Source organism: Triplophysa rosa, linkage group LG13 (genome assembly GCF_024868665.1).
Source record: "Triplophysa rosa linkage group LG13, Trosa_1v2, whole genome shotgun sequence".
Taxonomy (NCBI): domain Eukaryota; kingdom Metazoa; phylum Chordata; class Actinopteri; order Cypriniformes; family Nemacheilidae; genus Triplophysa; species Triplophysa rosa.
This window is the reverse complement of record NC_079902.1, coordinates 8,275,112-8,300,920: the sequence shown is the minus strand read 5'-3', so window position 1 is coordinate 8,300,920 and position 25,809 is coordinate 8,275,112. Positions and strand designations below refer to the sequence as shown.

General features: G+C 38.0%; 2 protein-coding genes across 5 annotated transcripts in view; both read left to right on the top strand.

Moving 5' to 3' along the window:
• Positions 1-184: 184 nt before the first annotated feature.
• On the top strand, positions 185-10,437 carry gabra6a (gamma-aminobutyric acid type A receptor subunit alpha6a). Its single transcript, XM_057350011.1, has 10 exons — positions 185-280; positions 398-504; positions 1,094-1,161; positions 1,509-1,729; positions 1,821-1,903; positions 1,983-2,126; positions 2,681-2,833; positions 3,991-4,238; positions 6,424-6,659; positions 9,617-10,437. The coding sequence occupies exons 1-10, from the start codon at positions 246-248 to the stop codon at positions 9,627-9,629; spliced, it is 1,308 nt and encodes a 435-aa protein (XP_057205994.1). The 5' UTR covers positions 185-245; the 3' UTR covers positions 9,630-10,437.
• A 746-nt stretch (positions 10,438-11,183) lies between these two features.
• The window catches only part of gabrb2a (gamma-aminobutyric acid type A receptor subunit beta2a), a 36,786-nt gene continuing 22,160 nt past the window's right edge, over positions 11,184-25,809 (top strand). The window contains exons 1-4 of one of the 4 annotated variants that reach the window (XM_057350009.1): positions 11,184-11,540; positions 11,618-11,709; positions 12,302-12,369; positions 22,958-23,178. In XM_057350009.1, coding sequence (XP_057205992.1) covers positions 11,461-11,540; positions 11,618-11,709; positions 12,302-12,369; positions 22,958-23,178 — 461 coding nt within the window. In that variant the 5' untranslated portion in view covers positions 11,184-11,460. The remainder of the gene's footprint in view (positions 11,541-11,617; positions 11,710-12,301; positions 12,370-22,957; positions 23,179-25,809) is intronic. The other 3 variants (XM_057350010.1, XM_057350006.1, XM_057350008.1) reach the window with 3 other exon arrangements.

The window sequence follows — 25,809 nt, the reverse complement described above, 5'->3', positions numbered from 1 at the left end:
GCTGAACATTTACAAAAACAACTGCAAAAATTAATATATACAATTAAAATGAATTAATTTGATAAAATAAAATGAATTGTTTACCAACTGAACGTTGAACAATCTTCAAAAAGAAAGTCTGATGTCAAACTAACCTGTTGCTAAAAAAGCAAGTGGATTCTCCTAATCCTTTAATTTGATTATTGTCAAAGTACTTCACATTCAGTTGGCATTATGATCTCTAACTATTGACAGCAGACAGCAAAATGGTTTTACTTTTGACATTTTTATGCTTAACAAGGTGAGTGACAAATAAGGGGGATATGCTTTAATTTATTTACGTGAATGCTTATTTAAGTTGGATTTAAATCATAAATTCTCAGAGGACTTATCAAGATGGCGGTTTCTCTCTGTTTAGTGTTGCAAATGTAACGGGAAAGCAAAAGATAAATTCAGAAAATATAACACGGATTTTAGACCGACTTCTTGAGGGCTATGACAATCGACTACGACCAGGTTCTGGAGGTAAGCACAGAGCACAAACTATACATTTAGCCATATCAGTATTATCGACAATTTTAACTTTGTAACAATAATGTCACATTGTATATCCTTGCTGTAAACAGTATGTTAAAGGGACAGTTCACCCAAAAATGAAAATTATGTCAACATTTAGGCTTACTCACCCTCAAGTTGTTTCAAATCTGTTTACATTTCTTTAATACAAACGGAAAAACTTGCTTTATAAATGTCTTTGTTCAGTTTAACACAAAATCAGGTCACAAGTCAATGGTGGCCAAGAACTGTTTGGTTACAAGCATTCTTCCAAATATCTTTCTCAGTGTTCATCAGAACAAATACATGTATACAGATTTGGAACAACTTGGGGGTGACTAAATGAAGATCGAATTTTCATTTTTGGGTGAACTGTCCCTTTAAGACCACACACTTTTCTCTATTTTCTCTATTTTTAGGGTTATTATTCATTATACATTCTATGTTTGTCCAACACGTTTTTTCCAACACGTTTACTTTGATAAAAGGTGGCGGTGCTATAAAAATAAACGTGATTTTTTATTTGCATGCATAAAACATAACCTGTTTGTATTAACAGTCTCTGTTACTGAGGTAAAAACAGACATATTTGTCACAAGTTTTGGACCAGTTTCTGACGTTAAGATGGTAAGAAAATACAGCACCCACAGCCTCTCTCTTAGTTGCTTGCAAATTTGTTTGGTACAGAATGATGTACTGTTGGTTTCTTGTGTTTTATTCATTTACGGATTTCACATCACTGGGAAAACATAATTATAATGTTTCCTGCCTTGTGGGTAGATTGCCTTCTAAGCATGTAATAAGCGAAAGTTTTATTCCTGCCTCACATTGCCAATATCTGTTTACTAATATTAGGTTGTCGAGATTCTCACACAATTTTTTTTTAAAGAAAAAGAAATTTAAATTATGCATTCATGTAAGTTGGATTTAGAATGTTAAAAAATTCACACAAAGAAACGGTTTCTGTCTGGCAGGAGTTCACAATGGACATGTTTTTTCGTCAAATGTGGGTTGATGAGAGGTTAGCGTTTGATGGTCCTATTGAAATCCTTCCTTTGAACAACCGCATGGTGGAGAAGATCTGGACACCTGACACGTTCTTTCGTAATTCAAAGAGGTCTCTTTTACACAACATGACCTCCCCAAACAAGCTGTTCCGCATCATGCAAAATGGAACAGTCTTTTACACCATGAGGTAAGACAGAGAAAATCTGAATAACCACATTATTCTCAATACATCATATATTTTATGTAACCTACTAAATGTTTAATATTCTATATTTTAGACTAACCGTGAGTTCAGATTGTCCAATGCAGCTGAGGGACTTTCCTATGGATGGACACGCATGTGCTCTTCTGTTTGGAAGCTGTAAGATCCATCCATCCTTCCAAGCTTTCACAGAGAAACAGTTTTCTGTAGTTTATATCAATATTCTTTTTGCTTGTAGATGCTTATACTAATCGTGAAATTGTCTACACATGGAGGAAGGGTCTTGAGGGGTCTATAGATGTGCCACCTGAGTCTTCAAGCTTGCTCCAGTATGATCTTGTACGACACACATTGTCCAGTCAAATCTACAAGTTCAGCACAGGTATTTTTTATAACTAACTTTTATCGGAAGATATAAAATGTAGCATGTCAGATATCTTGTATACTATTAATTCCTTGAATGACTTAAGTAATGGTGTGTGTTAAGAAGTAAACGTCAGACCAGCTTTCCTTCTACGAGTCGAACTAAGATGCTTAACTGATCAGGCCTGATTCATGCTGTCTGCCTTCAAAAATAGCTGCAATGCATTGAGCCGGTTCTAAGGTCTGATCGTGGACCGTAGATGACCAGGAGCTCGGTAAATACCAATTTATAGGCAGGCAAATAAGCGGCCACCTGCTGTGGACCCATTAGATCTTTGGGAAGTGGATCAGGCACAAGCCCAAATGAAAAGACTGTGGCCCAAGTTGACGCATTAAAAAGAGATAGTGAGCTAAAGCCTGCATGTCTCCTTTGATTGATCACTTTATTCACATTAGGTACACAAATTAAGATGCAAAAGCCAAAAATTGAAAAAAAAAATTGAAAACATGATCAGAGAATGTGTATGGATTCTCTGTTTGCATGACCTTGTCAATGCTGTTTTCTCTTGGCAGGTCTGTATTCTGTCCAGGTTGTCCATTTCTATCTCCAGAGGAAGCTTGGCTATCATCTCATCCAGACGTACATCCCACTGATTATGGTGGTCGTTCTGTCCCAAGTCTCGTTTTGGATCAACAAGGAGTCTGTTCCTGCTCGTACGGTGGCAGGCATGTGTTCTCACAGCATTGTGACGTGTGAATATTTTGCTCTTTAGTATAATTTTAGATAATACGCATTACTGCTTGATAAACAAAGCTAATAAAATCCCTTTTATTATAGCAAAATGCTTAACCTCAAATTTTAACCATTGGTGTGTAAATTGTTTCACACTCTTTGTGCTATACAAGATTAATATGCACAGTACACAGACATATATAATGTAAACACAAACTTTTGTTCTGGATGCGATTAATCTCTGTTATTTTTGTAATTCTGTTTGAGGATTTTTATGCTAATAACAAATTACACATTTTCTCCTAACAAATGTCAAAACGTTTTATTAATTATGTAATGAATAACTTTTTTTAGTTTTTTAGTTTTTATATTTTTATATAATATTAGATTTAGATTAAAAACATAAAATTTCTGTCATTATTTACTCACCATCAAGTTGTTCCAAATCTGTATAAATTTCTTTGTTCTATTAAACAGAGAAAGATATTTGGAAGAATGCTTATAACCAAACAGTCCTTGGACCCCATTGACTACCATAGTAGGAAAAATTACTTTATCATTTTTTTTGTTCTGTTGAACACAAAAGATTATTTGAAGAATGTAAGACAGCAAAAAGTTCTGGGGCACTTTTGACTACCAGTGTAATTTTTCCTACTGGTAGTAGCTAAATGGGGTCCAAGAACTGTTTGGTTACAAGCATTCGTCCAAATATCTTTCTCTGTGTTCAACCAAACAAATACATTTATACAGATTTGGAACAACTGAGTGAGTAATTCATGGCAGTATTTTCATTTTTAGGTGAACTGTCCCTTTACATTTTTTAGATTTGTTAATAAATATGAACTTGATGTATTTCTGACTGTACTGACAATAACAAAAAACTCTTTATTCTTCTGATCTGTTAAAACTGCAATCTGTAACTTTTGTCTCTATATCGCCTTCTCTGTTTGAAACATAAAATTGCAGGTTACTCTCCATACTCATTACTCAAATGACTGATGTTTCACCCGAAAATTTGACCCGACAGCTCAAATGACAAATTATCATTTTAGTTTATCATTGTGAATCAAAGTAAGGTTTTATTTGATTTCCTTTAAATGCAAATCAGCCCAGCACACATCATGACAGTCTCATCGCATCTGACCTTCAGGTATCACCACCGTTCTCACTATGACCACCCTCAGCATCAGCGCGCGCTCCTCACTGCCTAAGGTCTCCTACGCCACCGCCATGGACTGGTTCATCGCCGTCTGCTTCGCCTTCGTGGCTTCGGCTCTCGTGGAGTTTGCGGCTGTGAATTACTTCGCCACACTGGAGGCCAACAGGGAAAAACGCCGGGTCTCCAAGGCCTCCATTCCGGAGTCTACAGCCCAGGGCAGCGATGATGAGCCGGAGACGGTAACTTCTGCGATCCCTGCTTAGGCAGAGCGTAATTAACAGAGTACTCTGGTCAAAAGATGCAGCTGACATGGCTTCTGGTTATATGAGATGCGCAGCACGAGCCATGTTCTTCACAAACCAGTGAACTGTGTAACCGTTATTGTGATGCTGCAGCTGCGTATATGAGCCTTCCACAGCAACTATAACAGCTCATTGTTTAACCTTTTCACATGCCCACAGGGAAATTTCATAGCTCAGAGATGGATCTTTCACAGCTCAGGAGGTTTTATTGAGTTCTCAGTTACTGTGTGTCTCATTTACACATCAACTTTGTCGCAGATGTTTCTTCTAAAAATAAGGTAGACAAAAATTAGACAGTCCACCCCAAAATGAAAATTCTTTCATCATTTTTTGCATCCTCACGTTATTCCCAAACCCGTTTGATTTTATTCTACAGAACACCAATTAAGATACTTTAAAGAACATGGATAATCAAACAACATTGACTTCCATTGCATGCAAACAAAACCATTGAGACATTTCTCAAAATATCTTCTTTTGTACAGGTTTTAAACAGCGTAAGGGTAAATAAATAATGTCAGAATTTTTTATTTTTAGGTGAACTTTAAAGTGATCTGATGTGTGATTTTCTTTCCTTTGAGAGATGGCACTGTTGTGTTAAGAGGGGCTGTTCTTTGTAAAGGGAGTGTTCAGATGTCGGTGTCCACCACGAGAAGCCCGCTCTCTATAGCTCTCATCCTCTGTGTGCACTGATCTTCTTATCTGTTGTGCTGAGTTAGATATGCTAATTCTACAGGCGTGTGGCATCTCTCAGGACTGCTCTCACGTGGTGAGCTCATGGTTTGTGTTTTAAAAATAGTGAGCCGTGACACTTATCATCTCTCACCTGTTCTGTAGATGCACATGCTCCAATTCTCTCTTGTGAATTCTCTGCTCCAGTTCTCTGAGACTGGATGCATAAATATAAAATCAAGTTCCCCTCCTTTATTTTTTCAAATACGCATTAATGATGGACCAGTTTATCAGCTCAGTTCAGTTTATTTATTTATCCCCATATATAGGGAAAGTAAGTTTGCAACATGGTCACACAGGCATTTTACAGTCACAGTTGGCATATATACGTACACAATAAAAAACTCATTTTAAACACATCAGACAAGATGATCAGCGTTAACGTAAAAAAAAAAAAATCTTTAAAAAATTTAAGAGATGGATTGCTTGGGGGATGTAAGATTGTTTGGACCTGTTTTTCATGCACCGGGGAACACCATACCGCCGACCAGATGGCAATAATTCAAAGGCATAGGATAAGGGGTGCGTCTTATCCTTCACAATAACGTTAGCTTTATTCAGTACTCTCTCTTTATATATACTGTATACTTGGTAACGGGATTCCCAATAATTTACTTGACAACGTAACTAGTTTCCTTAGTGATTTGTTCTGAGCCTCTGAAGCATTGCCATACCAGCAACTCACACATAATGTCATAACGCTTTCAATAAAAGCCCCACAAAACATCAAAAGCATTTTGCTATGGACATTAAAAGACAATAGTTTCTTTAGGAAATACATCATCTGTTGTAACTTCTTATTTAAAAAATCAGTCCACATATCCCACTTGAGCTTATGGTCCAGGACTATACCTAGATATTTATAATTTGTTACTAGTTGTATTTGCTCCCCATTAATTAGTGTCGGATAAATTGTGTTTTGTTCTTTCACCCTAAAATCAATAACCATCTCCTTAGTTTTGGAGGCGATTTGATTTCTCACACCAGTTTAAAAATAAATCTATCACAGGTCCATGCTCTTCCTCCCCTTCTTGTAAAAGACTCACTAGAGCAGTGTCATCGGCATACTTGATAATATATCTATTTTTAAAAGTGCTGGAACATGAATTAGTATATAAAATAAATAATAATGGAGATAAGACACATCCCTGAGGTGATCCCATCGAAGTGATCATTTTGTCTGAGAAAGACCCTCCTAATTTAACCCGCTGGGTTCTACAACTAAGAAAATCGATCACCCATCCATCAGCTATGAATTGTAAAAAAATTGCCTGGCAGACAGTAAAATCTTAATCTGTTTAGTGTTTCTGTCAGGACAGAAATGATACAGTACAGTTAACATTTGTGCAGAATGTGTCTTTGTTATATTTTCTTGTCTTCTTTGTTACAGCCTCCGTCTGATAACAGTGGATTAAGCCGTAGGAGAACGGCAAACTCTGTGTTAGAGGCACCCAAGACTCGCTATCCAATCTTCTTTCAGGGCTCTGCCGTCCCACCCAACATGATGCTGGCAGGCACCAGTGCCATAGACACATATGCCCGTGTACTTTTTCCTCTGGCCTTTGGAATCTTCAATCTTGTCTACTGGTATATCTACCTCACCAAGGACACCATGGAAAAGGCCAGGTTTGTTCACTGTTACTCATTCACATATGGAACTGAAGTGTAGCTTAAAGGGGCGTTCACATTAAAATCTTAAAGGGGTCATATGACACGGCTAAAATGAATATTTTCGTATGTTTTAGATGTAATGCAATGTGTATACACGATTTAAGGTTCAAAAACACTGTATTTTCCACATACCGTGCATGTTTGTGTCTCCTCTTTGCCCCGCCTCTCTGAAACGCGCTGATTTTTTACAAAGCTCATCGCTCTGAAAAGCGAGGTGTGCTATGATTGGCCAGTTAACCAGTGTGTAGTGATTGGTCAAATACTGCAAGCGTGTGATGGAAATGTAACGCCTCTTACCATATTTAGAACATCAGGTTCCAAAGCAATTGTACTGACAGGTGATAAAATGTCATCGGTACTTTCCTTATCAATTCGAGCCCGAATCTTATCTGGAAAATGAAGATGATCAAGCCGATACATCAACTGTGCCAGCGCGACTTGAGCAGGATGTAAAGGATTGGTAAGGTTTTTAAAAATATATTATGTTAAATAGTTAAAAACTATAGCTAACTGTTTTACCTTTTATACACGACATTATAGAGATTTGCCGTTAGTGATCAACCAGTGTTACACCATGTCACATCGCTACTCAACAAAGACAATAAACCCCATCATAAACATGACATTTGTTGCCTCTAGTTGGAACATAATTACTGATTAGGACTTATGTTGTCTTTTTTCATGTTGCGTTTGTCTGCATTTGCAGATCACTAACACACGACAAACTCAACTCGTGTTAGTCCGTAACAAAGTCTTTTACAATGAAAATATACTTGCAAGCTGCGAATCTGAAGCGCCAGACTGTCCTTGCGAAGTTGTAATGGTTGGAATTGCCCCACTTTTTAACAAAAGCTTTCGTGCACAGCCGGCCTTGATCTCTCTCAGGTTCATGAAGCAATCATCTGTGAAATGTGCTGCACACACTTGAATATTCAGATTGTACTGTTCTGGAACAGTATTGTAAAGCAAATGTAACCATTCGTTTTTAGTTGTCTCATCTTTTGGAAGGGCAAACAAAGAGGCTTTCTTTTCGCAACGAAACACACAGCGACGATACAATGAGATTTATGAGAAGTACACCCACTTGCGTATACATTTGGGCGGTCTTAGTCAAATCATACCACGAACTGACGTAGATTTGTGGGGGTGTGGTTACACGAGGCGTTTCAGGCAGGTCTGGGTGAGCATTCGCTTTTAGATAGAATGCATCTTTTGTTCCAACACTTTCATTTTTGCAATTTTACGTGTCTAATACATGCATGGGCAACTTATAACACACCAAAGACACAGAAAAACACGTATTCACGCCATATGACCCCTTTAACTATGACGTTAACTGTAACTAGAACTATATTTGTGTCCACATCAGGGGACGATAACATTATGTTTGTTTTAATCTTACTTACTGCAGTATTCCCACTCAATACAATGAATGTAGACGACCTGCTGCTGATGCTTTCATTTTCATACCCGAACGTCTTTTCTCCAATATATGACAGCAAAGGGTGGATGCTCTCTCTGAAGGCTGAAGGTGCGCTCGTGTCCGGGATGTTAAGCATATATTTTACCAGCTTGCTCAGACTTATAAGCGTTACATCAATGTACAGTCTTTAACTCGGACGTGCGTCCCGATCATCAATAGCCAAACATTACAGATCTGTCTGAGACTAGTGTGTTTTATAGTTCACCAGCTGTAAAAAAATCATTCTGAAAGTGTTGTCAGCGATATTGTTCACTGATCTTTATCGTTATAGTTGGGATGTGAACCCCGCTATTGTGTACATCTCTTAAATGTTTTGGCTAAATTGATTACGCTTCAACAAAACATTGTATTCGCAGTAAGGCTGTCACAATATTAGATTTTCATGACACAAATATCACAGACAATAGAATTAACACTGACGATATTATCATCATGTTGTTTAAAGAAATAAAATCAATGAAAAAGCGAATAAAATACATCTAAATTATAAAAAATAAATAGTGCTATTAGTCAAATTCATCTTCAGTTTTGTTTATTTAGTGTTTTCTTATTTTTTGGCCTTGCTCAAAATGTGAGTGTAGGAGGCAGAGAGAGAGAGAGATTTAAACGGGTGTTGAATTATTATTATTATTATCTTTTACAATTGTTTTTTTAATATAACAGTTATTATCAATATTGGCATATTGTGAACCCTATTTTGCAGCTATTTTAACACATTGTAGTATGCTTAAATCCTATTAAATTATATTATTATGATTATTATATAATTATAATTAAAAAGGTTTCCACTGGTACTTTTATGGAGGCTGTAAATGCAATTCATAATTCGTGAACCTAAAACCGCCGCAGGACTTGAGCAGGGAAAAACAGGAGAGATGATGTTCCTTCTGGGGGACTGTGTTGTTGCACTTGTTGAGGTTACAGCCCCATCCAACATTTATCACTTCGGGCCAGCTCTTTATAAAAAAGATCCTCCTCTGAATGCTTAATTCATTAGATTTGTTCGGAAGGATCATGAAGCAAATGTCACATTTAATCCTAAAATTCCCTCTGTGCCGAAGGCATGAAATTGACTGAATCAAGAAAATCAACAAATTCTCTCAAAATAGACTCACTTATCAAATTCAAAACCTTAAGTTGCCTTATTTGTTTACCCGAGGGGTGAAGCAGGCGTTCAATTGAGGACGAGTTTGTAATATACTGCTCGAAATAAAAGAAATGCAATAATGTACAACTTAAAGAGGCGTAGGGCCATCGCTTTGCACCTTCCCACCCTGATTTCACACGGAAAAAATGATTTTCATCAAACATTAATCATTGACGTCAGTATCACAGGAGATGAAAGCCTGTGAGAGGCTCCGAACGCGTATGGCCCGTTTTCATCTCTGCTGATCTTGTATTTGTCTTTCGGTGTGTTTTATCTCTACAGGGAGATCGAGTGAATTTCTCCTGAGAAGCTCACGACATATTCAGCATTGAGATCGTGTACCCGGCTACAGAGGACTTTGTGTGCTCTCCTTGGACCTCTCTCTCTCTCACTTTCGTCATCTAGCAACTTCATCCCTCATAGAGCAAGCTTGTCTGATATTATTTGACAAGCATTTGATCTTCTTCCTTTCCCATTTTATCACCTGTATATACTTTCCACTCCATTTGCCTTTATATTCACCGCCGTGAGCCACAGCGTCGTACTAACCCCGGTACATCGCAGACCCTCCTCTGGTGGTTCCACTCTGGTTTTGCTCTTCTATGTGTATGTGTAGCACGCCAAGTAGTTGATGACATAATCTGCAGCTCGAACTGGTGATGCAACATTGAACCAATGCTTTTAGTGGGCTGCCCTCTACAGAGACACAGGTCGTACTGCACTAGATCAAAAGCAAGGGCTTTATACTGACAAAGATTTTACGTTTAAAATAGAGAAGAAGCGTATCTGCAGAACTGAACTTTTACTAACATCATTCCTAGCACATTCACATGTATGCATGGTGGCTGGAATAAAGGGATGAAGTGGTATGTGAAGGTGAGGGCTAGATGTGATCATGTAAAATGTTCTCTGATGTTTCTCTTTGTATCCGTGTACATAGTTCTCAGCTGTTTCAAGAGGGAGATTAAAGACAGAAATATGTGCTGTGTGTCTCTGGACTCTGCTGCTAATGTGAATTCCTAAAAGTTATGCTCATAAATGGCATTGAAAACCCATTTAGAAGAGCCACCGGGGCACTGAAGAATAAACATGCAGGTGTACAATTTCAGGACATATATTTGATTTTGTATGAAAACGCAGTGATGTTTTGTGAGTGTTTATTTGTATGATGGTCAGCTGTTCACAACACAGTACGAAGAAAAATATTTGTTTTGTCTTCTAGCCCTGTTAGCTGTTATTCATCTATGCCTTTCTAGTGCACCCTAAAAGTTGACAAATTATCTTTAAGTAGATCACACATTTACAGTCGTTTAGATATTGATGACTCATCTTGCACGGAGGGGATTGTCCACATTTTTAGTCCAATGAAACGCTCTTGTTGTGTCATCAACCAGTCGTGGTTCATTTCCCGCAGCTCTAACGTGTCTGTATAGGCACACGTACATATTTGGGGATCAGAAAGTGCGTGGCTTTCTGAGGTATTACATATCTCCTCGTTTTTTACTAGGAATATAATTGGGTTCAATGTGACGAAGTCTATTGGCTATTTAAATAGGGGCAAACCATTGGATACCCCCTCAACATCCTGTTTCAAAACGAAACGTGTACACAAATGCCGAAAAGTTAGCAAGTTTCAGTTTCCTGTAATATAGTCCTAGGCCTAATTGTTGTCATTCCTCACAGAATAAAAAGAAATTTTCGCGGAGGTTTGTTTTTGATATATTTAAACCAAACGTGAATTACTATGAAACGAACCGTGCTTTAAATCTCCTATATTACGCATGCCTGTTATTTTAAGCTATCTGAAGTTCGGAATCACTATGACAACCGCTGATGTCACCTTCAGGACACTCCACTAACCTGTCAAGTCGCTTCAAGACTCGCGCAAGACTCTAAATGCTGCATAAAGATCACCTGATGTCGTGTTTTCCCGACTTGGTTTGTTCAGTCGTTCCTTTAATTTTCCCCGCAATGGAAACAGCTCATCCAGCATCACCGGGAGCTGCTCTTTGATCTGGAGCTGGCGTGTGCGCATGCGCAGCTCATTGCCTTGGCAGCACTGGCTTCAGTAAGTTGGATGTGCGCTGTGTCTTCATCACATCCGAAAGCCCATCAAAACTGTTGCGATGGAGAGTATCGGAAAAACCCATCATATCTTCTTACTGTGTCCGTTAATCGTGGCCGTGGCGTGCGCTCAAAGGTACGGGTACGTTTCGTGATGTTTTTCGTGTGTTTTTTCTGCATGTACGAGGATTTTGAGAATGCCTCTTGATATTTTTGCAGTATCAGAGACCCCAGCAATATGCCAGTGGTCAAAGACACCGTGGACAGACTCATGAAGGGATACGACATTCGGCTGAGGCCAGATTTCGGAGGTAATGCATGAGTAAAATTCATATAATTGTTGAATTTGGCTTGTCACGAGGACGAACATGCCCAATTACTCATGCAACCCTTGTCCATTCATCTCAGTCTCGGGCCAGGCGTGCATGTCAATACACCGGAGAAATCAATACGCGCTATTTTATTGCTGTTTGGGCATTTGATCAAAGCTGTGCGTTTCCCACAGAAGCGATCTAACTTAAAGATTTTCAGTGCAACTTTTGTTGCATCACGACAGGAATGAAAATGGCATGTTTAAAACCTCCATGCACGCATTTGACGTATACGCAGACATCTCGCACGAGATCCTCAAGCTGGACACACGTCTGAAACTGTTCGTATGTCAGTCATGCATGCAGTTGTGTGTTCACCTTCAGTGGTTGTAACAAATCAACGATTTCATGCGCAATGCCACGTGAATGTGGGGTGTTGCGTTTTATATATTTATATATGTAATAATAATAAGAAGAATGAGGTGGTGTTATTGGGAAAAGTCTAACCCTGGAGGTAAAAGTGCGGGCGTTTACATGCATGCAGTCTCACTCATTATTACCTTTTTTTAATCATATCGTTTCTCTCCACCAGGAGCTCCGGTGGCGGTGGGGATGAATATAGACATAGCCAGCATAGACATGGTATCCGAAGTAAACATGGTAAATATTACAGTTTTCCTTTGGTGTTATGATGCATACGAATGGATATTATGCTAAAACGCGATCTGACGCACACAACTTGACGCCCACCAGCTGATGTGTTGGTCACACATGACGGTCAGATGTGAAACCGCAGAAGTTCATTGGCGTGCTGCGGTATCTGCTCTGCATTTCGCTGCTACATTTGAATTCAAAACACACGCGCACTGGCGCACGCGCACCCGCACGCGCACCCCGTATATCTCACGCTGTGTTTTTGAGCCCGGCGATTTTCATATGACACGGGGACGCGGGCACATCCCGCGAACGCGGTTCCACCAAATGACTGGTGCTTTTTCTGCGAATCTAGTTCAAGGTGAGCCTTGGCCTCTCAAGGAGAAAAATGACACGTGTCGTGCGCGCTCACAGAATCACGCGTCTCTTTGTAAAGACAGGCGTAGGGTATGAGGTGCAGACCCTCTTTGTTATTTGCGGGCGCATTTTTTCTATCGCAAATGTCAACCCTCAAATACTGACGTAAAGCAACATACTGTTGATTGAGGCAGCGCAAAAGTTTAAGTCGTGAAACAGCGCCCTCTTTTGGAGGACGTGGGTTCGGGCAGCTGTAATTGCGGGGAAATATGTATGGCTGTGAAATTAAAGATTTATGGGTCGTACTCATTGCAGCTTTATCATTTCAGTGGGAGTGATAGAGTTTGTTTTGAATTCATTTTCCACTCGCTTCCTTTCACTTGATCAATTTAAATGGCCCGAGCAAAGAGCTTTACATTTTCTTCATGCACCGATTTTGAAAAATCGAAGCGTGCTTTGTCGACTTAAATCCACATATATAGCAGTATAGTTGATGCATGCATACAACTGATCAAGTCCGTATCCTTTTGGTATTTTTATCATTTTGCTTTAATTTCGATCAAAACAGGGCAGGTTCTGTTGACATGTTTGGGAAAAACTAGTTTAATGACATCTCTGAATTTGGATATGCTGCTTAAATTGAAACGATTTTAGTAGTGAGAGATATTCAATGTTTCATATTATGTTGTGTGCGCTTACAAATGACCTTTCTAGCTCTGTCAAGTTGCTTGTCACAGCTGAGCTCTCGAATCCCTAACAGTTCCAAAGAAAAGATGAAAATCTTTGTTTCGGCAAAATTGGATTTCCCCTTACAGGACAATCCAAAGGGTTGATCTCATAGATTTCCAGTCATTACCGATATTCAGAGTATCCCATATTTCCATTCACAGCCAGCACCCAATGCACCACAAAATGTTCTCTCACGTGCTCGTATCTTACGTGCCTCGTATCCGTTTACTATCTCATTAGTCCAACGCGATGCCTCGCCGTTTGACAGATGCATGATTTCTCAATTAAGAGCAATACAGATGCCCCAGTTGTGTGTGGGTCCCAACTGTTCTTCCTGTATTTCTTTTAAAAACAAAGGACCTCCTCCCCTCGTATCTCTGCACTGATGTAAACACGAGTCACTGTGGTTTAAATGTGGCCAAGGTAGCCCCGACCAAAGGTCACCCATGTTGTTTGGCAATGCAAATCTTTAGGCCAGTCTACGTCGGCGACGTCTTCATTGCTTGACATTAAAATTCAGGCTATTTTTGGAGAAGGGCCGTAAGAAGTGGCAAACGCAGGCCGTGCTCCCCGGCTGAGGCGCTTGCTGATGACTCATTTGAGTTTTGAGGAAGCATTATTGAAGTGGCGTAATGTGCCAAGTGATATTGTGGTGGACAAGCGGTGACCTCTAGATTCTTGAGTGCCGGGATTGGGAAGAAATGGCCCTCGTGTTTAGTCGGGACGGGGGACATGTTGAACAGTGTTCTGTGAATACTTCAAAGGAACAGATTGAAGCAGACTTGTGCTAGCTAGTGGGCTAAATAATTACCAGGGTGGAAACATTGCCCTTATATGTATCATTATCCTGACAAGCATTAATTGCTTACACGAATAAGAGGCCGGGCTGTGCAATGATAGCCTAGTGAAATAACAAATGGATGAAAAGACAAATTTAGACTAAATTAGATTGGTCGACTTAATTAGTACTAGTGTTCGTAATTGTTGATAATTTTTGCATAGTCAGTCGGTGCCTGTTTAGTCTTGCTGTATTTAATTCGGAGCTGATAAATCCAGTGGTTTTTTCCTGATATTTTTACTTTTTTGTTGCTATGACAACACCTCTCTGCTAAAAAAATGCGGGGTTAATGTGGGCTCTTCCCTGTTTCGATTTTTAGATCGTGGTTTAAGGCAAAGCTTCAGATTCTGTTTTTTAAACTTTCATACTTGACGTTTCAGGACAATAGGTAAATGTATGATTTAGCTACAGCCATAAATAGGCAACCAGCTATGTGGTCACGTGGACTTCTACCAGACGTCAACACCCTGTATTATAATTTCATACACTGGTGAGATCTGCCTCGCATCTCAGACAATCTTATTAGAGAGCTGGAGAGATGTTCTTTTTCTTTTTTACGCATTTCAACAATTAATTCTGACTTCAGACGACCTGTAACACACAGACTTTGAAACTTGAATTTTTTATTGAATTCAGTTTACTTTGTTGTGTTGTGTAAAGTCATTCTTTTTTTCAAACAAATAAAGACGTGAATAAAAGAACAGTTTACCTAAAAATGGAAATGACACACGAAACACACAAAGCGAAGCGAAGATCCAGCGTATGAAATTTAGCGACATCTAGCAGGTAAGGTTGCAAATTGCAGCCAACGGGTCACTCCACCTCTCCCTTTGAAGCAATACGGTGGCTGAAACAGCTCTAAGATGTCATCACGTTTTCTCTTTTTAAAAAAAGGAGATAACATATTTACGTGACGCGTTCTGTAGAGCAGTTTGTCCGTTTAGGGCTACTGTAGAAACAACATGGCAAATTCCATGTAAGGAGACCCGTGGTGTATAAAGATAGAAATAGCTCATTCTAAGGTCATAAAAACGTAATGCTTCATTATGTAAGGTCTTTATACACCTCCAAAGACATAGTTATGAATATTTTATTGCAATTTTGTCAATAGATCCTCCAAAAAAATTACACACAGCACCTTTAACAGAATGTTCATACTTCTCTTTTCCATACATGATGTAAAGAGGCTATAAAGCTCAAAACATAAAAAAACAAAGGAAATGCTTAATTAAATTAATCCATACGACTGGTTTATTTCAAGTCATGTGAAGCCATACAGTAGATTTATGTATGGAACGTATTGAATTTCGCATCCGTGGTTGTGGTATATTTTATATGCTTCATCAACATGTTAAACCGGTGTTGATGTCGATGATGGCAAATGTTATCGATGACTCGTAACCAATCATGACATGCCAAATTATGTTTTCCACATATTTATGTTCGCCATTTACATGAATTATGCGGTGATGGATTGTCAGTCAATAGGATTATTGTATTATTTGCACCTTGAGCTGTAATTAGTTTTTCTTGCATCTGCTGACTGTAAAGATAGTGTCCCTTTAGGTCTTTAATGTATGTGTGTGTATAGTTTCAGTACCTCAAATCAATACTTCATATCCATTTTTTGCTTTTCTAGTCGGATAATACTGCACATCTGGAGTTCTGATCTCCCTGCACGGCTTATTTTGCAATGACTGGCAGAATGTATGCAATCCCTTTGGTACACGTAAAAATCAACGAAATATTTTCCAAGCGCATCTTAATCAAATAACAACATTAAACTCAAATTTTTCGAGCTAATTTTTCAAACAGGCGCTCGGATGTAGATTAATTCGAAACACCTGGCGTTTGGAGTCAGCCTGACATTGCAATAAACTTTGCCACTTAATCACGTCTTCGACATCAGACGTTTATCTCCAAACATGTCATCAACATCTTCATCACGGCACTCGAGGTTATGAGTTTAGATTAAGTGAAGGTAATGTGACAGATTTCACTCGTGTAATCTGTTAATGTACTGTTTTGTGATGGGCTGTTAGGCTGCTCTGTGTTTAAGTAGCTGGAAAAAAAACGCCCCCGTTAGGAAGGAAGACTAATTGGGCCAGTCATGTACCCCTGGGCATGACCGCTGGATCCTAAAACCATCTCCAGTATGTTGTTGAGGCTTAACCAGTCATTCAAATGGCATCCTTCTCGTGACGGATTAATAAAACCCGCATGTCCGCAGCGGCTGGTGAGGAGACAGTGAATCCATGGCAGCAGTGAAGTGCCTTGTTATCAACATTCTCCATCACAATCTCCTTACACCCTCATTTATTTTATTGGCTGGAATCATGGGTTGGAAAGAGTAAATAATGACTTTTTTACTTGGGTTTCATGGGTCAGATCTTAAATGGGTTTTGTGCGGCGGAGATGAATGTCTTCTAAATGTGACGAGTGTGGATTTGGGTTGTGACAGGCTTAATGGAGAGCACCCAGCAGCCTCTGCGTCAGTGTCAGCTCTCCGCGGGAGAGACCCGACAAATTACGTCTTGTCATCCTGTCACAATCTCAATATGATCTATCGATCTGGATATCTATCTGAAGAGGCGCGTGCTTCACTTTATCTTACATGAGGTCGTTTGGCAGATTTGGCTTGCTCTGCTGCTGTAGATAATACTATGGTATTTTTAAATGTCGGCCTGGGCAAGTCAATAGAAGAAAGTCGGTCAAGAGTAAAGAGAGTAAAACTACTGAAGGCTGACGATAGATTCTGTTTCAGTGGCTGCGCCAAATGAAAAAATGTAGTTTCAAAATTGTAGTAAACTTAAAGGGATAGTTCACCCGAAAATGAAAGTTCTGTCCTCATTTACTCACCCTCTTGTCATCTCAGACCTGTATGACTTTCTTTCTTCTGCAGAACACAAAAGAAGATATTTTGAAGAAAGAGTTGTGGTAACCATACAACAGCACTGTAAATTTTTTTGAGTTAATGCAACTTAAAAATATTAGTTAACTCAATGAATTTGATGCAGACTCGTTGTGTTGAATAATATTTTTAAATTGAATTAAGTAAAAAATAAAATTCAATGGGTACCGCCGTTGTTCGGTTACAGCATTCTTCAAAATATCTTCTTTTGTGTTCTGCAGTAGAAAGTCATATATGTGTAAAATGACAAGAGGGTGAATAAATGATGAAAGATAAACAGAAATGTGAAGTCATTTGTAAGTTTTTTTTATTTTCACCTGCTGTGAGTTCAACAGTGTTACACATGCTCTGGTGTGATTTAACATTTTCTGTTTTATTCGTGTTTTTTTTTTAAAGATTTGGACAATTGTTTTTATGCGTTCTATATCCAAATCAGTGAATGTTTTATAGATGGTGCTGAAAGTTAGTTTGAAACCTCTTGCAGTCTTAATTCATTCTTTATTAAACCTAAATGGTATGCAAGTGCTTCTTTATAAGTATAATACTTTTTTATAATCTGATGGTGTTGACCCATATTGTCACAAAATACGTTTTGTGAGATCATGAAAAAAAGAGATTACATAAACATATGTAAAGAACATTTTCTAAAAAACAATTGAAAATCCAAAAAACAATTCATGGTAGCTTTTTTTGCTTGTATTTGGTAGTAATTTCATCTTGTGTCAGACTTTTGTTGATAATATTCCATGTCATAAAGAATTCATAACCAATGCGCTCTAATCAGTGCATTTATGCAGCAGTTTTTAAGACGTCCTTGATTAAATTAATTTGCACTTGCAATTTCAGCTCTGTTAACCATGATTAAACAGCACAACCTAACAGAATCTTTTTTCTGCTTCAGCTCGCAAAACGCTTTAATTAAAGCAGATCTTAAGCGCCCGTGTCCCAAAAATCCATTACGTATCGCCGTACAAGCGTGCTACACCTCTGTCATCGTTTATAATTCTGTCGGTAGCAAAGTATCGAGGGGGAAAATGCTAAATCCGTCCGGTTGCGATGTGGGCTCACAAAAGCCGCGTGTTTGCGTCTCGGTTTGATATCTATTGATGTCAAAGAAGAGTAAACAGAGCTGAAGAGGCATCTGCTACCATCTGTGACCATAGTAATTATGCTCACATTTGGCACCGAAGCCAAGAGGAAAGTTCCAAGTCCAGGTGTTCCACATTCTGTACCCTGGCATCAGCACTCCGCGTGGAAAAATGTATATTTAACCTCTTTTCCAAAATGTTAATCTGCTGATCTTTTTTTATTTTACGCAAGGTCTTTTCTCATCAATTAATAACCATAGTAGTAATATAAGTCATGTAAATATAAATGTAAATAGGGATAACAAACGCAATTGTTGAATTGTTGAGCTCATGTTCTAACATTCTAACTTAGTTTGCGTACAATGTATAGAACACGTTTACATTTTTGAAGCCTTTAATTTGTGCATTATTTAATCAAATTAATAAGATGTGTACAGTAATAACATACTTTTCCATGTATAGCTGGAAATGCAATATGCCTTCAAAATTGTTTGATTATTACCGTGTGGGGGTCCCATTCAGATTTACAGTTTCAGCCCCTAAACACAAACACACAATGATGTACCACAGTACTCGGTTCACAATTACGACAGAATCACAGTATTTTGAACTTAATTTAGAAAAATGAAGCAAAATCCGCATAACATTTATTTCCTAAATACGTTTGTTAAAGAATTGACAAAGTTTAATTGAATTTATTTGATCTTAATGTAACAAGTGAAAAAATATACACAGTCAAACCAAAATGTATTCAGACACCAGATATAATTTTTGATACTTTTTTACTAGTGGGTGCAAGACGCCGTAATTCATTTATCTATGAGAGGATAGCAAAATAAAGTAAACTGTGACATATTATACCCAAAAATTCTTCATAAAGTAGACTACCAGTAAAACTAATAATAATTTGGGACCCAATTATGCGACCTTTTCACACACAGACTGAACAAAATGAAGCATTGCTTGGTAATTGGTTGCCCTAAATTGGCATTATCTGTACTTAAATTTAACAACTGACAGCTATTCAACCTTATCTATTACATACCTTTCTATCTATGAATTTGTTCTGACACAATTTAGTTCTTGTCATATTTTATTACCATTTTCTAAACTATAGCGAATAAACTGCGATAATGTGAGAAATGTCGAAGGTGTCTGAATAGATTTTGGTTTGACTGTATATATATATAGACAAAGCAATGGCACTGATGTATTCTAAGATGTGTTAGTGCAAGCTGTTGTCAGTTTAGACCAGTGGTTCTCAAACTTTTTCGTTGTAAGGCCCCCTTTGTGTTACGTGCATCGCTTTGCGGCCCCCCCATATAAAGACGTATAATCTTAAACTTCGAATTTTAATTAAACCAAAAACATTCAGTTATACAATGCTGGAACCTCAATTCGTTTGGTTGGTGGTGTCATTTTTCTGATGTTTGATTGCATAAAATCTATGATAAATTTCTATATTTCATAAAATGCCACAAAATCTGTGGCCTCCCTGGATCCATCTTGGGGCCCCCCAGGGGGCCACGGTCCCCAGTTTGAGAACCACTGGTTTAGACAGCTCTAACATTTATTTCAATCTAGGACTAGTCTGAAGCGCTGTACGGAAAACCACCCCTAAGAGAGAGCTTCAAAGCAGTAAAAGCACAACAATAAAGAAATAAACAAAACATTAAAATGTATGTTGACGCAAGTCACATGTTGGCAGCTCAGCAAATAGGATTAAACAGATGTCATATCTTAAAAACTTGTTTTTTTGTCCTGCGATATGCCATGTCAAAGAAAAGAAACATGGTTTGTGAGGTTTCATAGTTTCTTAGAGGCATCAGCTGCTTCTCCTGGGGGAAACCTGCAGTAGAGATGCTCAGCAGTGTCCTTACGGTACTGTACACACTGTGATGATGGACTACTGCAATGCTGAACATCTGCCTCATGAACACATTTAAATGAAACTTCTACATGTCAACATATACATATTAGGGCCGTCATGATATCAGATTTTCACTGCGCGGTTATCGTGGCCAACCACATTTCTGTGCCGATATATCACAATATTTATTGGGTGAGAGTTATATAGAGAAATATATGATCAGTGAAATTGATCTTTATCTTTAATTTAGTTTATTTTGTGTTTTGTCTGTTATTTGGTCAACAAATCACACTCATAATACAAGTGTATGGAGGCAGAGAGAGAGAGAGAGAGTGTGGATTCTGAATGGATACTGAATAGTTTACGATGTGTACAATTAATACAATATCAATAATCTTGGTTTTTAATACCACGGTTATTGACAATATCTTTATATTGTGACTAATGCATATTATATTATATCATATCTGTTTTTATACAGTATGGATTTATATAATCATATCTTTTTTTAGCAATCTTTATACAAAAACATAGTTCAATTAAGTTTTGATGTATTTAAAGTTAAATGGTACAAAAATAGTTTATTATACAAACAATTTAATACTACTAAGGAACTAACAGAATCAAAAGTAACTACTACTAAGAATAATAAGTAATAGGAATAATAATAAGCGCTTTTATCTGCACAAAGCACTTAACTTTAGTATTAAGCTCTGCTGTCATAATTTTATGTCTGACCTTAACAGTCTCATTTTTTGCAAATAATAAATAAAAAAATATAATCCGTGTTGTATTAAAAGTGGGGTGGTTGATTTGGAAAGGTGCTAACTTTAGCCTGCTAGCACTGAAATTATAATCCCACCCTCTATGCGATTCGCAGTCCAAAGCCACGCCTCCCCCAAACACATGAATGTATTTCGTAAATCCACGAAACGAATTACAAACTAAATCCATAAAATTCTTCTCGAAGCAAGTACATAATTTTTTCAAAAACTGACTTTCTGTTTGTAGATTTACTTGTTGTCGGTTCCGCAGGAAAGTTTGCTTGTTGCTGATTGTCCGCCGCTCTCCCTACATTGACACAACAGACGTGAGCGCGCTGAAGACGTATGATGTCTGCGTGAACAGGGTGCGCAGTGTTAAGCCAAATATGTTGGCTGAAAATGTACACATGACCAGTCACAGCGCTCGGCCAGGGGTGCGTTTCCCAAAAGCATCGTTAGCCAACTATGGTCGCAAGTTCCGTTCCGAAACCATCGTTCCAACGATCAATCGCAAGCAGCATCGCAAAGTTGCGTGGTTGGAACTACAGGTCTAGAGCTGTGGTTAGAAGCATAGTTCCTTATTATTATGACATGTAGACTTACATGCATCATGCCTTTGAGCAAACTAAGCAAGCAACATGCAGTGCATTCCATATCCATCATTCAAAATACAAAAAATTAAATATTACATCTTTTAGTTTGTTAAGAAAATACAAGTGCTGTTTTTTGAAAAGTGCACATGCGCACGAACGTACGTGCACCAGGACCCTAGGGAATCCCTAGGCGGAATGACGTAGGAGGAAACTTATGAATGAATGAAATGTCGTGAAATAAAACAACAGATAACAAAATAGGATGACCGTTAAATGCAATGTATGTTATTTACAGCAAGAATTTGACATTCATTAGATCGGAACGTATTTATTAGTAGACGTCATTACTCCACCACCTGTATGGCGTCATCAACTAGATTGCCGAACCAACTTGGTTCAAACGATTGATCTCCGACAGAGTTACCACGGTTTCGGGACTACATAGTTAATTTCCCCAATGATCCATCGTACTATGGTGGTTAACCAGCGAGTTATGTTGTTGTTTGGGAAACGCACCCCAGAACGTTTTGATTGGGCGAACGTTTTTTGGTCCTACGCCTTTCACAGACGATATATAATTATAAAAATATTATTTGACCACTATACTTCTTGATTGCTATCAGGATGTAAAGAGATTTCCAACCAACATGACAAAAAATGTTTCTGGACAGGATCACCCATCCTGCCTTTAAGTGATGGAAATGGGACGTGTGTTGTGCGCAGGTGTACGTTCAGTGTACACCTGGTCGTGCTGAAGCTGTTGTTCAAATGTGCACACGCAGGACCGTGTGGGACGCAGCTGGTTCCTCCAGTTGCTTTTGAATAAGAGGGGGGTTTCATCCTCTTATGCCCGAGAGTAACTTTATCATGCGTGCCGGGATATTTTGAGCTAAAGCCGATTGCTGGTTTTAAGAGTTCCCTCGCAGGTCACTGCGGGAGAAGCACAGTAAGATAAATGTGGGGCTGGAAAGAGCCTGTCACCATTAAGGCAGCACACTGCCCCCTCATTCCCAGACCAGTGTGATAACCACATCCAAGCCCGAGATAAAATCATGTGCTTTAACTGCGCTGCTGCAACTCTTGTAAGTCACAAAATGGAATTTTGTTGACAAAGTTGACAAGCACTTTTTAATACTTTTTATTGGTTAGGTATTTGCAAAACCCAGTGACAAACATAAAGGGTGACTAATAATCATTTATTAATACAAATATAGCGATATGAGGTTTTAGAAGGGCAGTAGGGATTATACATTTTTTAAATAAAATGTGAGTTTTCTAATGAAAGAAATGACTATGTTGTACAATTTTGGTGTACTAAAATCATTTCAAACATTTCAACATCATATAATAAGAGTATAAGGAAGATTTGTCAGTCAAGTGTTTCAAAAGTGTGATGTCCAGCATTCTTGTTTCCTGACCATCACAATATTCCCTTTATTATTAGGACTACACCCTGACCATGTATTTCCAGCAAGCCTGGCGAGACAAGCGCTTGTCGTACTCTGAGATTCCTCTCAACCTGACTCTGGATAACCGCGTGGCCGACCAGCTGTGGGTGCCCGACACCTACTTCCTGAACGATAAGAAATCATTCGTTCACGGAGTCACAGTCAAGAACCGAATGATACGGCTGCACCCCGACGGCACGGTTCTGTACGGATTAAGGTACGTGTTTTAAAATCATTACTGCCGTTACGGACGCTGACCTGCGCTCACCACCAGCAGAGGCTCGGTAACTAGTCTTATGATCTGGTCCATTCACTGGTGCTATTTGCGAACCACCCACATAACACATTCACGACATGCTGTTAAGGGCTGTTTTTATTATCCCTCGCTGTTGATGCATTATGCCGGTGTTAATGACTCAACATCGGTGTCTATGTTTAGAAGGGATGAAATTGTTGTTGCTAATTCCAAGGCGGCATATTGCGCATTCTGTTCCCCAGCCTGACAGCAGTTTCCTTGTTAGAAGAGTGTTTAAACATAAAAAAATCTGCACCACAACAGATAATTCGCTGTTGTTAAGTTACAAAAAAAGTCAATAAATATCATTTATAGTGCTTCATTATGTAAGGACCCAATTACATAAGCAAACACATATTTTTACATAACAGAAAAGAGACACTGAACACACATGAGAAAACAGTGGAATGGAAAGTGAGAGAGCGTGTTGACCTGATGCGCAGAACGGTTCTGCCGGGACTGCCTGAACGCTGCTCTGTCAATGGAAAACCTTCATATGTAAGACAGCGTAGGCTGCAGGCGAGCATGTAGGGTGATAATAAAACTATTAGGGTGATAATAAAAACACCTCTTTTGTTTTGGTTGAAGTTTAGTACGTCTTAGTTGTGTTTAGAGCTGGTCAATAGAATACAATTACGTAACATATTTGAATAATAAATAGGTCAATGACGTAACGACCACTTATCATGTGGTGTGACCAAAAATTGTATTTCATTAAAAATAAAATATATAGAATTTCTGTGAGTGAAATATACAGAATTTCTGTGAGTGAAATATACTCTGATACATTATGCTATCAGTTGTATGCGATTGTCAGGAAAAATATGTTTGTTACACTACATTTAAAAGGACAACAAAGAAATTATTGAACAAAATGATTGTACTGTAAGACCATTACTTAACAAAACTCAAAGAAATGCAAATACTTTATTTCTGAGCAAGTTAATGAGGTGAATTGATTTTAAGATAAATCACGGTCGCACCACATGACATGGGCGATTCATCTATACACTAAAAAACACTAAAATCACTTCATTAAAAATTGTATTCTTCATTTATGTATACAATGCATTCTTAATGTTTGAATAATTGCAATTGATATTATATTTTTTTATTTTAAAATTGACCTGTCGAAAACCCTTATAAGTCATTGACCCAAATGTATATTTTTAGTCAGAGGAACCACAAAGCCAATGTTGCAAAAGAGAATTAAAATGTGGAAAGCAAAACAAAAGAAATCAGTAAAAATGTAATAAATACCCATAAGACAGAAATATCTTTAATATCTCAATTATTTCTCCTATACATCAATGAGATTAAATGGACAGCAAGTGGACGCTTTTGTTTAAATATGCTGCATCTCAGATATTTCTCCTGAGAAAAGATGCAGAAATATAAAACATGTCTCAAACTGGATTCAGATTTGCCAAGTCTGCAAAGTCATTATTATTAAAGGTTTCAATATGAACTCAAGCATTTTTCAGCACATTTACCCAAAACAGATTATTTAAACTTTACAATCTACATTTATACTTTTTATGTATTTTAACAATTCGTCGCCTGAATAATAAGGTTCTGTCTGCGTTCTGAGTAGTTTTGAGACATTGAGCTTCAAAGTTTTTGCATTTCATATAGCAAAAATGATATGAGGAAGAAATGTCTTTCATATGTGAAAAAGACAGAGACTCTTAATGTATTCTAAATGTACAATATCAACATTTTCTGAAATTTGTAAATGGGGATTTTTGGAACAGGTCAAACACAGATACAACCTTCTGATTCTGAAAAAAACCTTTTCTGCTTAGAATTATAAGGTTCTATCTGCAAAACATTCATTAAAGCAATACATTTTCATGCAACACAAACAATTTATTTATAATTTAGTTAAAACTTTTAGTTTAAACATTGTTTTGCGTTGCACTGTTTCCTCAGATATTTCCCACTGTCACTGAGGAGCCCGACCACATGACAAAGAAAGCTGATCCTGATTGGTCCTCTTGTGTGCATTCAAAGTGCTGATTGGCTTGCAGATAGAACCTTATAGAACCAAGTTACAGTATAATTCGATTTGTAGATAGAACCTTTTTGTTTCTTTAAAAAAAGTCTCAAAATGTACACATAAAAAACATGGCATAATGTAAATAAGTTGTCACAGAATATGAACATGTGAATAACTGAATTTTGACCAAAATGTCAGATAGAACCTTAAAATTCTAACGCAACGAAATGTTTAATTTCTGTGTATTTATTTCTCTATTGCTGTTTTAAGAGAATTTTAAACATCTGAGACTGAGTTGATACTTAAATGAAACAGTCTAGAAATCTCCTTAGCTTTAAAAGAGTCACTTCTGACCGATAAAAATGGTCATCTGACCAAAAATGGTCATCTGGTAACCAAAACATGCAACAAATTCCTTTGACTTACTGATCACAAGAAAGAATCACATTCAACTTTTTTTTATATCCACCTGTTTAAACTGCATTTCTACCTGCGTATTTTTATAAAATGCAGTGTATTTCATGAAAAATACTATGTGTAGACTCTTCTTTCTA